This window comes from Aulonocara stuartgranti, assembly GCF_965226115.1.
Source record: "Aulonocara stuartgranti genome assembly, chromosome: 14".
Classification (NCBI taxonomy): domain Eukaryota; kingdom Metazoa; phylum Chordata; class Actinopteri; order Cichliformes; family Cichlidae; genus Aulonocara; species Aulonocara stuartgranti.
Window position 1 is genome coordinate 13,901,778 of NC_138950.1, and position 13,815 is coordinate 13,915,592.

The window sequence follows — 13,815 nt, forward strand, 5'->3', positions numbered from 1 at the left end:
TGTTAAAAAGCAGTTGATGAGTTAAAATAAATAAAGTCTATGCATATATGATTGTTGTATCCTGTTTATGCTTAAAGCTTCTGAGCTTTGAATGTGTATTAAAGGCGAATAAGGAACCGGTACCATCTCACATCATCATTTCAGTTTTATAGCCTATAAAGGTAAATAGGCTCCTCAGACACTCGCCAGGATGGCTAAACCTCTCTGGGTTTCTGTCACATTTATGGGGACATGTAAGGTGCCGTTATGTAAAATGTTTTCCTCTGTTCATTAATACTGGAACTTGAGTGGAAACACTTCCTCGTTGTCAGATCTTTGGCCATAGATTATCAAGTGTTTTCAGTTTTCTTCCATTTGCTGTTTGTATTTGAATGAAATCCTAACTGGGAGCTTGCTTAGGCTACACATGCTGTGCTAATGTGGTATTTGCCAGAAGTGTGTTAAATAAACTTGCAAACAAACATATACACTGACAACAATCAGCAAAGGCAGCAAATTTTTGCCACAAGTGAACATTAAAGTTCCCAAACTCTCTAAACCTCATGTGGTGACACATTTTCAAGCAGCCAAATAGGAGCGGGATTATTCTAATGTATGTAAAGCTCGAAAACAAAGCATGCAGACCTCAGTCTCCGAAAGCAGGAGGTCTTGTTTTTCTACACTGCACAAATTTCTATGAAATCTCCGCAGTCCTTCCTCTCAGACCATACAAATGGCAACAGCTGATTCTGTTGTTGCAGGGGGGGGGGGGAGTTCTTTTATATTTGATTACTTTGTCATCCGTTTGATATTCTTGACATGCCCTTTTCACTCCAATATATCAGGAGATGGTATCTTTCTTCGGCTGGTATCTACCCCTTGTGCTTTAAAGATTAACTGCTGAACAGAATGTCAACCTGCTTTCACCACAATGCTGCTTAGAAAAAAAATAAGGAAAAGTCAGCAGCAAATGATAGTGCACAACAAATTGTTCAAATAACTTAGAGATCCCCGCATGTCGATGAATTACAATTTTTTAAATTGCCTTAACATGACTTATCTGTTGTTTAAGAGTTAATTTCATGGAGCATTTGGGTGTTGCATGTCATTACAAGAAAGTGGCAGAATATGTATTCCAGAAATATTCTGTGCCGCATTAGAGAGGGATAACAAGAGTATGCCAATTGTGTTTATTCGGAGTTGTTTTTCAAAGCATCAGCCTGCAGCAGGCGGCATTTAAGTACCGCCGATTCTGCCGGCAATGATCCGCCATTAACTGACAAACCAACAAATAGTTTCAGGCTCAGGTGAGAAATAAACAATACTGACAGCTGACAGATGCCTGAGTTGTAGCAGACCAGCCTACATCTTCATGAATAATTTCTCTGCCTTTCATGTTGCCAATGAATAACATTTATGCATTCACAGCCAGGTAATTTGGGAAACAGACGCAACACAGCAGCCAAACCTGCCAGACTGGGTCAAATATATCACACGCCAGCAGCTGCATCCACCACAGAAAGCAGGCAGACACAGACTGTGAACATCTCCACCTGTAGTACATCTGAACTCTATTTTTTCCCTCAGCTCTTGCTGTAATTGATTCTCCCTCACATGTTTCAGCCACGTTTTCTCAGGTTGTTTTTTTTTTCTTTTTTTTTTATATGGATTTTTACATTAACTATATATCTATATATCGAGGAGTTTTCAGGAATTTTCCCCTCTTCATTAAGACTTTGCCTTCTGAAATCTTGATATGAATATTAGTGCGTGTGCCGTCATCTAAATGTCAGGAAAAGGCAAATAGCAAAGTGTGCGCAATTTCCTCTTTAGAAGACCTGTGCCGTGATCATCATATCAGACAGCAGAAACTTTTCAGAGCTCTCATTTAATACCCTAAGGAACCTCACTTTTGTGCTCTTTAAAACGGCATTTTGTCATTCCTGTAGCATCTTCCCATCAGGCCACAGGCGTTTAGAGATCGTATTCTTCCACCAAGCACAATGAGGAATTTGTCTCGGTGAATTTGCACCGACATCCAAGACAGTTCCACAATACAGGATTAACCAGCTAAAGGCAGCATAAAGACCTCACGCATGATAGCAAGACAAGCAGATTCATGTAGACTATGAAAAGTGTATTAAAACGTTCGTAACACGGTATCCAGCAAATAATGTGTCAGGTAGTGTGTCCTGGCTATAGGTGGCCAAAATCATTCAGGTTCTCCTGTGTGTTTAAAAGCTTCAAATCCAGCATCATGGGTGTTTTAAAGGCACATTTAAGCTTCTAATGTGTTCAGAAATGCTTTTTGAGTCATTCATAGAGAGATAGTTTTTCACTATAATGATGTTTTGATGCACTTGGTACCACAGTGCCCACCCTCCACTTGCTGCTTTTGCTCCTTTTCAGACCACTGCTGTACTGCTATTTATAGATTTGACAAAACAAAGTGAAACAACCTGCATGCCAAACCATTAAAGGCAAGGAAAGAGTCATTTATGTAGACGCTAAAGGCACTGAGGGAGCAGTCAGAAACGTGGGCAGGCTTGAAGTAGTCGCTTGCTTTTAAACTTTTAGCATTTATTTAAATTTTTTTTATTTTATCAGTATTTTTATATTGATAACAAGACAAATGACCAGGTTCTGTAGTTCCCCTTCATCTTCTTTAGCATCTATTGTCTTCTGGCACCGTGCTTTGGACTGAAAGTTGTTGGTGGAGACCCAGCTGGAGAAAAAATTACTGCAGCGTTGAACTTGTATTTGCTGGGTGGACAAAATATGACTCCATTAAATGATAAAAATATGCCTTAACTGTTAATTGCGAAACTAAGCAACAGGTTACCAGCATGTTCACGGGATCAGCATAATAGGTACTAATCTGTAGGTGTTGTTTTCACAGTTTGTTGTGCAGCTTTTTACATCAGGTTGCATGAATACGCGATCATTACCTCGAGCTTACAGTAACCACGGGCAGGCAACAGGGTTTATTAACTGCATGAAACAGTGCACAACTCTTTGCAGAGATATATGAAAAAGAATGAACAGAAATATTTCGTAAAGCCTGCAGACGCAAAAACTGTTGCCCTTTTAAAGCACAAGAAGAATAACATAAGACGTGATTTGTCCTCCATCATTTGTTTTGCAGTCACCGTCAAGAAGAAGTTTCTATTGATCGGATTTAATATGAGTGAGGCATGGATGGCATGAGGAGCTCAAACAAAGAGATCCATTCTCCTTTTCTTTGTGTAAATGTGAGGATTAGTTGGGGGGAAAAGTTAGGCTCTGCAGAGAACAATGAAATCAATAAAACACAGACTCCTCACAGAAAGAGAGGTAACTCTGCATCGACTACAGGCTGCTCACACACTCAATCAGATTAACTAATGAAGCAATTATTGATCCAAAGTCGGGATGTTAGCTGGCGCAGGACTAGCCATTAAGTGGATCTTCCCCTCCCTTGGCCATACTGAAAATGTCAGGGTCACTGTGTTCGCTTCTTGACACAGTTTACTGAAGCCCAATCTGTAGGAAACCAATCACTCGTCTGCCTCCCACCGGCGGTTCTGAAAGGGGCCGACACCTCCACGGGATGGAGGAGAAATTAGATTTTCAGCAAAATTTGGAGAAGAGCCAAATTAACTCACTCCATATTAGCTCCTTAAACATGGGGGGGGGGGGGGGGGGGGGGGGGGGGGAGGAACGCAAAAAAGAAGTGACTACTGCGGGGCTGTAAACGAGTGGGATCCTGTTCAGTCTGCAAATCGAGCCGCGCCGCCAGTTCAGGTTACTGCTGTTGCCACTGTTCTGACAAAGCTGAAGTTAATTATTTTTATACTTGAAACAAACCTATGATAATTAGTGCGTATCTACAACACGAGCGAGCACGGGAAGCGAATAAATAAACTGTCTGCCGCATCCCTGAATGTCAGAAATGTGTACTTTCATTGCCTGAGTCCATAGCAACACAAGGTTGTTTGTTTCCATGCTCATAGCAGGAGCTGTGTCACAAGATGTCTCACAAGATGTCAAAATAGGAGCGCTCATTCTTTCATCAAATAAAAGACAGCAGGAGCTGGTACAGTTCCTCCAGTATGACATGATATATTGTAATTCATTATTCTGTGTGTAATTTTTTTCTCCAGTCATGGGGACTGACTGAAAATGCTCTCCTGTGAATACAAAATCAACCTGAGCTTCAGCTGCATTTATTCCACCGAAAAGAAAAAGCATGATGTGAAGTTTTAGCACAGCGTTCGCACAAGTTTTCTTCCACTGTTTAGTCCTTGAGCAGCCTCACCTGAAATCCTAATTATGACCAACATGTTATTGTTTGTAATTGAACACAACGCTCCAGGCTTGGTCATCAGTCAGTCTCATTCACTTTCAGTCACACAGAAAAAAGCAAATAGTTCTCTCTCTTATTTTTTCCCCCTTCTCTCGGCGCACTGAGGCAGGAAAAATATTGCTTTGCGGTTAACTTCTAATCAAATTGCATTAGGTTTTCACAGCCTGTGCCCTCACTCCATTTGCACAAGCCATCACAGACCTACATGAATTTCGCACCCAGGGTGAGGAATACTTACTTCTTCACCCCCAGTAGATTCCCCTTAACCCAACACACACTGGGCACACACATACACACACATTTTGCGATCAGACAAGCATGATCGTGCAGTTACAGCACAGCAGTAAATCATTTTATTTGCAGCAAGTGTGGTTTTAATGACATTTCACATGCTCTCATGTTATTTTTACCTGCTTCTGAAATGGACTCGCTGGAACTGCCATTGTTATATCAGTTTTAGAGCGTTGCACTTTCACAGAAAACAACCCTCATCTATAATCACGTCCTATTTGTCATCACACGGAAACCATGACACGCTATGCAAGTGAATGCAGACGACTGCTAACACGACACAGAGCAGGATTCGACTGCCAGCGATGGGAAGTAAAAAGCAATCTGAAGCTCTTACATTAATTCTAAGTGTTATATAGCCATTAAATGGATATTCATCATGCCGGCATTGCCATTCATTGAGATCTATGAAATTATTGAAAATTTAACAGATGACAAAAGGACTGTATAATTAATTAAGGCTTAATTATGTATGGATGGAAAGGAATGGAATATCCTCATTATAATTAACCTTGGATGCACATCCTATAGGCTGCTTCCTCATAAATCTTCTGCTTTTTTTGGGGTGTTTTTTTTTGCCTGTGAGGCACAAAGCTGTGTGACGCTCTGTGGTGTTTTCTGCATGAAACAAGTCTAAGGCGGGGGCTGATTGAAAATATACCTCAGCATGTGTGCGTGTGCATCTCTAAGTGTGTGAAAGTTCATGTTGGATGCAGCAAAAGGGAGAAAGTAACAAGTACTCAAGCACTCTGTTAAAGTGCAACTTTGAGATTCTGGCATTTTCCATCATTGCAGACTCTTAGTGCATTTCTTATGGATATCTTACTTGGAGGCAGTAATATGATGGCTGTACATTCAAGCTGCCATGAGCATTCAGAGTCCTCGCTAGCTCATCAAATGTCACTGCTGTCAATTAAAAATAAAAACAAACAACAGAAAATGATCTAAAAAAGCAGCTTTGCATATCTAATAATGGCAGGTTATATTTTTGACAAGAGGAATGTGCTTGTTCAGTTTATCCAGAACGATGAAAACATTAAAAAACTTTTTTTTTATGATTATTTTTGTGACAGCTAAAATAAATGGGCGAGTATCAAAATAAAACGAATTTGCTAGTATCAGGTGACAGATCAGTCGTTTAAAAGCAGAAAAGTTCAGCTTTCCCCGGTCCCCATCTTCTTCCCCATTAAGCTTTTGATTCACCGTAAACTGTTTTGGATCCATTGATTGGACCAAAACTAGAAGAAGTGAAAATGTCACCATGGCATTTCTCATGTTTGATAAACCGGCTGGTTGATTGATTGATTCGCTGAGAAAACAGCCCACTCCTAATAAACTGCTAAATAATACACAAGTTGAAAGCTGGGTGAGTTTAAAATGCAGGTGGGTGTTTGTGTACTTTTTGAAAAAGTCTGAGGTGCTGCTTGACTGAAGGGTTCCCTTTGTGTGTGTGTGTGTGTGTGTGTGTGTGAAGTCAGGATGGTGGTGACTGTTGGAAAGAGAGAGAATGGGTGGGAGGGTTTGAGGGAAATAGGAGTTTCAGATGAGAGAAGGAGGGTGAGGGAGAGGGGTGGGGTGGGGGGTGCAAGGGGAGACATGAGGGGGGTCTTAAAGAAAGAGCTGGGGTGGGGTGCACTTGTGTGTGGGAGGAGGTGAAGGAGGAGGAGGAAGAGGAGGAGGGGAGGGAGGATGTTGCTGGAGGGGAAGGGAGGAAGTGGTGGTGGGAGGGTGGTTGGCTCAGGAGGGGAAGGTGGAGTGGGTGGAAAGAGGGAGAAGGGATGGGGAGGGGGGGGGGTATCTCAGGGGCGGAGCTGCAGACAGTATCCCCCGCCCTCGCGCTCGTCCGCGAGCCCCTCACAATTACCTGTTCCACCAGAACTGACGCGAGCGCGAGTTGGCGAGCACATGCCACGCTGGAACAAGAGCCAAAAAGAAGTGAAACTGCGGCTGTGCAGCACCAGGCTCCCGAGGACGATTTAGATCAATCCACCAAAAAAACACGCAAAACAAAAAAACTCAAACCAAACTGTGTGTGCGTTTTAAACAAACCTCTGGAAGAGCCCACTGAGGATCTGTGAAACTCGCAAGGATGCACTTGTTGTCCGCCGGCTACGCGTCTGCCCTCCTCCTCATCGCGCTTCTCAGCCAAGGTAAGCTATTGTCTCACCGAGCGGGCGGCTGTGGCGCTGGAAGCCGCAGGTACGAGGGGAAAGTCCCGTACCTGCAGCACGCAGGTGCCTCCAAAACTTCAGCCCGCGCTTATCGATCACATTCCCGGGGAGAGAAGGAAACAGGAATGTGGGTGTTTCGTAGTTATAAGTTAGTAGTCTGCAGTACAGTTTTATGTAGTAGCATGTGATTCACCAGGCTACTAACACGTCCCCTTTTTTTAAGAAAAGAAACTAAATGGGCTTCCTATGAGCCACAAACTTCGTGACCTCCTCTCTCCATTGTGTTAAATTCTGAACCACCTAAGTATGTAATCTGTTTAAAAAAAAATTAATTACTAAGTAGTTTCCTACAACTCCTCACCTCGAGGTAAAACTGTCCTCCGCATTCAGCTCATGTCTTTAAAAGTGACTTTTCTTCTCTATAAACTGCCCATTGTGAGGTGGTCATCCTCACCCAGTGTTAACATGTGCTCAAGCCATGATGTCATAACCACCACCATGTCTCTTTTTTTATGTGCGTGTGTGTGTTCTGTTAACACGGGCTGCTGAGCAGAATGATGCTGGCTCACATCCTGTATGATTTATTTTAATTATGGGCTGTCTGTTAGGTGGAGGGAAGCACTTCTGACAGGCTCCTTCCAGTAATTACACTGGGATGTGGGCAGTTGTAATGGCTTGCACAAGTGATTAAGTTTTAGCAGAGAAATTTGGAACTTTCTGTGTGATTTCAGTGCAGCTGTTGTGCTTTCAGTGTTTTTTCTAAGCTGGATTTTCATGATTTCGCTATTCCCTCCCTCAAGGTGATGAAACCATGACAAAGGATGATTCTTTTTTTGAGAACGTGCTCTTGATGTTGGGCGTGGTATGTAGTGTGCTTGTAGATTTCCATACAGTCTCCTCTGTCACGCCAACAGGTAGCAGCGCCATGTGTTGGTGTCACTCAGCCAGGCCATAGGCAAATCCATAGGCTTTCAAGTGCTTCCTTGGGTAGGAAAGAGGCGGAGTGGCTCATATCACCCTGCTCCCCTTCACCTCGTCACACAACGGTGGCGCCTGTTGTTGTAAATTAACACCATACAGCACCTATCAGTCAAGCTCAGGTGGTTTGTTTGAGAGGAAACGAATGGGCTTTTTAAAGTGTTTTTACACGGCTGTGCCGCTGCAGTGCCGTGTGCTCAGAGCACTGGAGGAGAGTGCTCTGAGTGGGTAATGAGGGCAGACTTTACGGTTGTCCACGCTGCTGCGTATTTACACATGTGGCCTCAAGTGATGGTGAAAACATGCGTGTTTGCTTAGACCACAGTTGGCGTGAAGGAGAGAGGGCAAAAGGTGAAGCGAAACTTGTCCGGTTTTCTTTTGCCAATTTGCTCAGTGTGAGCAGAATCTGCCTGAAGGTGTTTATTGAGTTTTGGATTTGCAATAAAAACTGCATCAATACTTGTAATGAAAAAACAAGCCTGTGTTTTATTATATTTGCTTCGCTGAAGGCCGCGCCATGGCTGCTACCAGACACAACAGAAGGGGGGAGAGAGTCCTGAATTAGTCCTGGAACAAATATTCCAGAAAGATGCATCTGTTTTTTGTTCACCGCCTTGTCTCCACCCTTCCCCCACCACCACCGCCGCCACCCTCCTCACCTCCCCTCCTGAACAGACAGACAGTGCTCCGTGCCACAGCTGGTATTACTTGTCAGGCAAGTGGGGCTCTCCCCTTTTTTTTTTTTTTTTGCTAATGGACTAATCTGTTGAGGGATGGGTGAGGGGGTGAAGGGGTCACCCAATTTCACCGGAGATGGGTTCACTCTCCTTTCTTTCATCTCTAACTAGGTTGTGTCAGGACTTGTCTCTTGAACGTTTTGATGTTAATTCCTGAGGAAAGAAAAAAAGAAAGAAAGCAGCTTTAATTGTATGTTTGAGATACATGTAAGATTTTGTACAAGTGTTCATTTGGGCGCTTGTGCACGTCTCATCTTGTTTATAGGCGGCTTCCTCTCGATGTTTGAAGACTGCTTGTGGTAGTTTCTCCTTTGAAAAGAGATTTCTTTGTGACTTGGAAAGTATTGTATTCCTTCATGCAAAATTCAGATGCATTGAAGGGAAGGACGACAACTCAAGCGAATCATGGCTTTGAATAGAAATCCTGCATCTGCACTTCACTTGCTGTCAATTTGAGGCCTAATCTCTTCGAGTGGCTGAGCCATTTGTTGATCAAAATCTGGAAATGGCCACATTTTTGCAAATGTAGAGAACATAATCCCATTCTGTAATCAAAGTAGAGCCAATGCATGGGAAAAGAAGACAATCTGCTAAATTTAAATGCCTAATTTGGACCATCATATAGGAGTAATCTGACTGGCAACATCTTAAGCCAATAAAGGGAGCAAACCTTCCATTCATCCATAATATATCTCACTTATTATAATAGGAATGCTTCAAATAGTCCCAAAAGAGATATCTATAAGTTATTATCCTGCTGGATGCTTAACCCGTATTTGGTGTCTCATAATGTCTCTCAAAAGGACTCTCAGTCGTATGTGTGGAGCCAAAGTGTGAAGTGGAATCTTTTCTGGTATCACACAGTTAGTGCTCTTGTGTTTCGGATGAAAAAGACCATTTTATTGAGTATAAAGTGAAGCAGATGCTATTACTCACCCAAGAAGCACAAAGCAAGTGAGATATAAGAAAGAGACAGATGTTCACACAAGAGACTTGGGTTTCTGTGCGCTTGTTTGTGTGCATCGTGTGCTCCTCGGGTCTCGATCAGAATAAGAAGTGGAAGTTTGAGCAGCAGGCAGAGCTGCTGCTGCTGCTGATGGAGAGGAGGGGAAAAAACAAAACAAAAGGGCTCCTCAAACAAGAGAGGGCCGTTTAGACAGGCGAGGTCATACTGTAAATTAGAGCCGCATTATGGTGGAGAGGCCAGTGTCACTTCCCAACGGGGGGTGCAGAATTCCTAACAGCGCCCCTGGCAGCAGGCCTTTATAGCGGGAATGTGAGGATCTCTCTGGAATAAGCAGTCACAACTTTTTAAACGACGTTTTAAATTCCAAAATAACTAAAAATAAAGGTGGAAGTTTTGCGTGAAACTTAAAATAACCCGGGGTTACGATGAAATTAAAGCTGTTAGAGTCTTTGATGTGTCACGAAAGAGCAAAGAGCAGGGTTTCATTGCAAATCTTAAACTAGGAAAGCTCACATAAAAGGCGATCATTAACCTGCTCTACTTCTGTGAGAGGAAGAAAAAAAAAGGCTTTGGATGTTACAGTTTCTAAGAAACCAGGCCGGTGCATTAGCTTGTCCCCAGAGAAACGATGCTTATGACAAATGTGCATCCGTACCATATGGCGTGGTGCATTGAGCCTACTCACATACAGTACACCGAGAGCTTTAGTGCTCAGTGGTGCAAAAAAGAGCTCGGCTATTTGTATTTCTAATGTAGTGCAGTTCGATAGAAACAGTGTAATACTAATTTCTTTTTGGTCTTTGTCTGCTCTGCCCCCCTCACGCAGAGGGTTGCAGCGGTGCACACACACACACACACACACACACACACACACAGAGGCGCACTCCAACCACACTCTGGTTTCTCTCGGCCCCCAGCAGGACACTGAACAGGTGGAGGAGTGCGGGGAGGAAGGGGGGTGGTCTTTTTATGATTCCTGTTTGTGTGTACAGTTGCCGCAAGAACAGCTTGTTCCCGTCTCTAAGCTTAATGATAACTTTTTCAAATTGCAGTCCTATTATTCACTTAATGATTTTTGCAATACTTTTAATTCCTTCTAAAATGTGATTGCCAAAACAAACGTCACCTTCAGATTAGATGTAGCGCGACAGCGTCGAGAAATATGGGTGAGTGCGTGAACATGCTGAGCTTCCTACATGTCAGACAGAGCAATTCCCTCTCTGCTGGACTGGCCAAGCTGGGAGATGTATGAGTGGCTTTGCCTTGAGAAAATGAAAGGACTTGGGTGGCAGAAGTAATCACTCTCAGGCAATGACTCAATGAGGAAAAAGGTCTTTTGTTCGCCTGTGACAGTTTTACACAAGGGATTATCAGTAAAACAGCAGCAAGTGAATCTTAATTACACTTTGGTGATTGGCTTGCCCTACTTTCAGAGCCTGAGTGTGCGATATATTCCATTTTTATAATCTCAGCCAAAATTGCCTTTTCAGTTGTCCATTTCTTATTTCAATTACCTGCTCAGGTTCAGAAAATTGTTTAAATTTAGCACTTTATTGACTTTTTATACATTCCGCTTTACAACTCGCATGCTTACACTGAGTGAAATAACGTGAGAGGAGTCTTTATGATACTTTACCAGACAGATTAATGTCTCATTTCCCCCCTTTTCTCTTGTTTGTCACTGTCGTTTAAATAATGGTTTATTTGTTATCTGAGAAGAGGCACCACAGTTCCATTGTTTCAGTTATAAAGGAAGACTTAACAACATGAGAGAGCGATAACTGTGCAATGCAGTGGTGCTTCTTCCTTATTTATGCAGGAAAGCCCCCATTGATGTGCACGAAGCCACTCATGGTTTTGGTGAACAAGGAGTGGCACCCCAGATTGGTCCTTGGGTCGGGGACTAAAAGTGAGGTTGTTTCGGTCTTTAGTCATTGAAGCATCCCTCAGCTTTCACTGGATTCCTGTGGTCTCCCACTGACTGTATTGTGACGCTTGCTCTTTTTAAACAAATGAGTGTATGATAGCGACTTCTTGCTCCCGCTGCTGTCTTTGTCATTAATATGGAACAGCACACACCCCTCAGAGAGGGCACAGAGTTGCTGCTGTCGGTCCCAGCACTTCACATGTGCAACCTGACTGGGGGGAAGCGTCTCCCCTCCATTTGAAAAGCCTGTGGCCACACCCATCTTTAACAGGGCCTGGATCTTTGTTCAAATCCTCCATTAGCGTTATTGCTCTGTTTTAATGAATTCTTTGAGTGGCACCCCCTCTCCCATTAACTGTGATGTTAATGAGCTGACCTCGGTTTTAGGAATACCACAAAGGGACACATATATAGGGAAGCCACATGGTGGCTGCTTATGTGTCCTTTGTTTTTTTGTAGATTACATTTAATGGGCTACTTTTTCCTTATTCAAATTTATCCTGTAGGTAAAAGAAAGACAAAGCCACAGCACCACTGACAGCAGAGTCTCACCACATGGGTGCTACCAGTAGCAGGATGTCCCTCCTGCCCTTAAAAGGGGGTCAGTGATGGACCTCTGATATTTATGCCTGCACTCTCATAAAACCTCATTGCTTCTTTCTATATATACAAGAGACACTGAGCAAGATAGAAGGCTTCTGTTATATCAAACCTATATTTTTTCTTTGTCTGCGGTTCAAGGGAGCCAGACAGGTTGACACAGCTTTTGTGCTAAAGGTGAAACATTCATTCCAAGCCTCGGGCCACTAATAAAACGACACAGAGTTTTGTCTTCCCATTTATTTCTGAATCACCCTCTGTTGGCTCCAAAGCTCTTTTGCAATACTGAGAAGTTACTCTATTCATTCCGACGCTGTTTAGCAGTTTTCCAGTCATGAAACATTGCACTGCTCCCGGTTACGTTCCACCCTTGGGACTCAACAGGGAGGTTTTGTCTGCATTTGACCTCAGTATTCACATTCTCGCCATCTTAAAAGCTGTTTCTTTGTGTTGTGCTGATGTCCACCATCCTCCCTTCATAGACTGCAGCAGCAGTCTGCAGTGCCTGAAGCTATCTTTGATTACATGCTGCTATGGCTGAACTTGTAAGGAGACAGGAGTTCCCATTCAGGGACGACTTCCTTTCACAGAGGATAGCAACAGCATATCTGTGATTGGAATTAAAAGCCCATCATTCTGACAGTGTTTAATATCAAACAACAGGAAAATTAAACGACTGGCAGATCTTTCTGAGTCACCAATGAGTCAATACACTGATGACTACCATGGACCTTTTATAACAGTGTACCACATGCTTCTAAGATGAGTACCTTACTCTTTAAATGAAAGAATTTTCAGGTTGTTCTTAAAAATGGTCGGTATCTCTGTAAAGATCTTCTTTGGAGGATTTCGGCTCGCACTATTTCGTAGGGGTTAGCGGTGGCCGATACAGGCTCAAACTTATATCACGATATTTCAGGAAAAATACTTCTGATGAGATAGGGAAAAATGTTGTAAATGTTTAATAAGTGTAAGTAAATGAGGATCATTTTCCATCCTTCTTTTGCAGTGGGATCCTGATATTAACTGCGCGATTCAAACTGTGAATTTACTAAAACAAGGTGCCAGAAGCAGCAGCAATATAGCAACAACATCCAGTGACACAGCATGAGTCAAATGTAGCCTAGCTAGTGTTTCTCTGGAAATTTTCAGTAAAAGTATAAAATAACCTCTTAATACTCTTGTTTAACAATGACTAAAGTAATTTAACCTTGTAACTCATCAGGACCTGTACAATAGTGTCATATAATAATCTTAGGCTGACCTTTTTAACCAGCTGCTTTTCCACCGTGTCAATGCATCAGTAATTTCAATCCACTGATTGCTTTTCCTCTCACAGGAAGAGCAGTGGAGCAGACTGATGTAGTGTCACTGAAGCAGTACAATGAGTGCTCCGGTGACACTCGGTGGAGTTATTTGTTTAGTTTTGGGTCGCTCCCCTCCTTTATAGACTGGCTTGCCTTTGATAATGTGTTTTTGCCTGGAGTGGTGAAACAGGTTTGTTGTTTCCACGTTTAACCGGAACATTTTCGCACATTTGGAAAGCACTGTGCTCTGTTCGATGATGTTGCTCAACAGCAGCGGACACATCCCTCTCGCTCTCAGACATGCCCGGGCTTGTCTTCTTGTTCTGCACACTAAGAAACATAAACACATAGCTATAGCAATAAGATATTTTTATATCATATAAAAAATATATACCAGTATTACCGCGGATATAGAACAACCATATTAGGAGATGTTACCATAAGCTACTGTAGGTACCACAGGCAGTACACATACCAAGGCTGCAATTGTTCTAGAGCTGAAGGGGGCAGCAT

General features: G+C 42.8%; 1 protein-coding gene across 2 annotated transcripts in view; it reads left to right on the forward strand.

Moving 5' to 3' along the window:
• Positions 1-6,427: 6,427 nt before the first annotated feature.
• LOC309688338 (CD166 antigen homolog) overlaps positions 6,428-13,815 on the forward strand; it is a 51,165-nt gene continuing 43,777 nt past the window's right edge. For both annotated transcript variants that reach the window (XM_082504001.1, XM_082504002.1), the window contains exon 1: positions 6,428-6,765. In XM_082504001.1, coding sequence (XP_082360127.1) covers positions 6,705-6,765 — 61 coding nt within the window. In that variant the 5' untranslated portion in view covers positions 6,428-6,704. The remainder of the gene's footprint in view (positions 6,766-13,815) is intronic.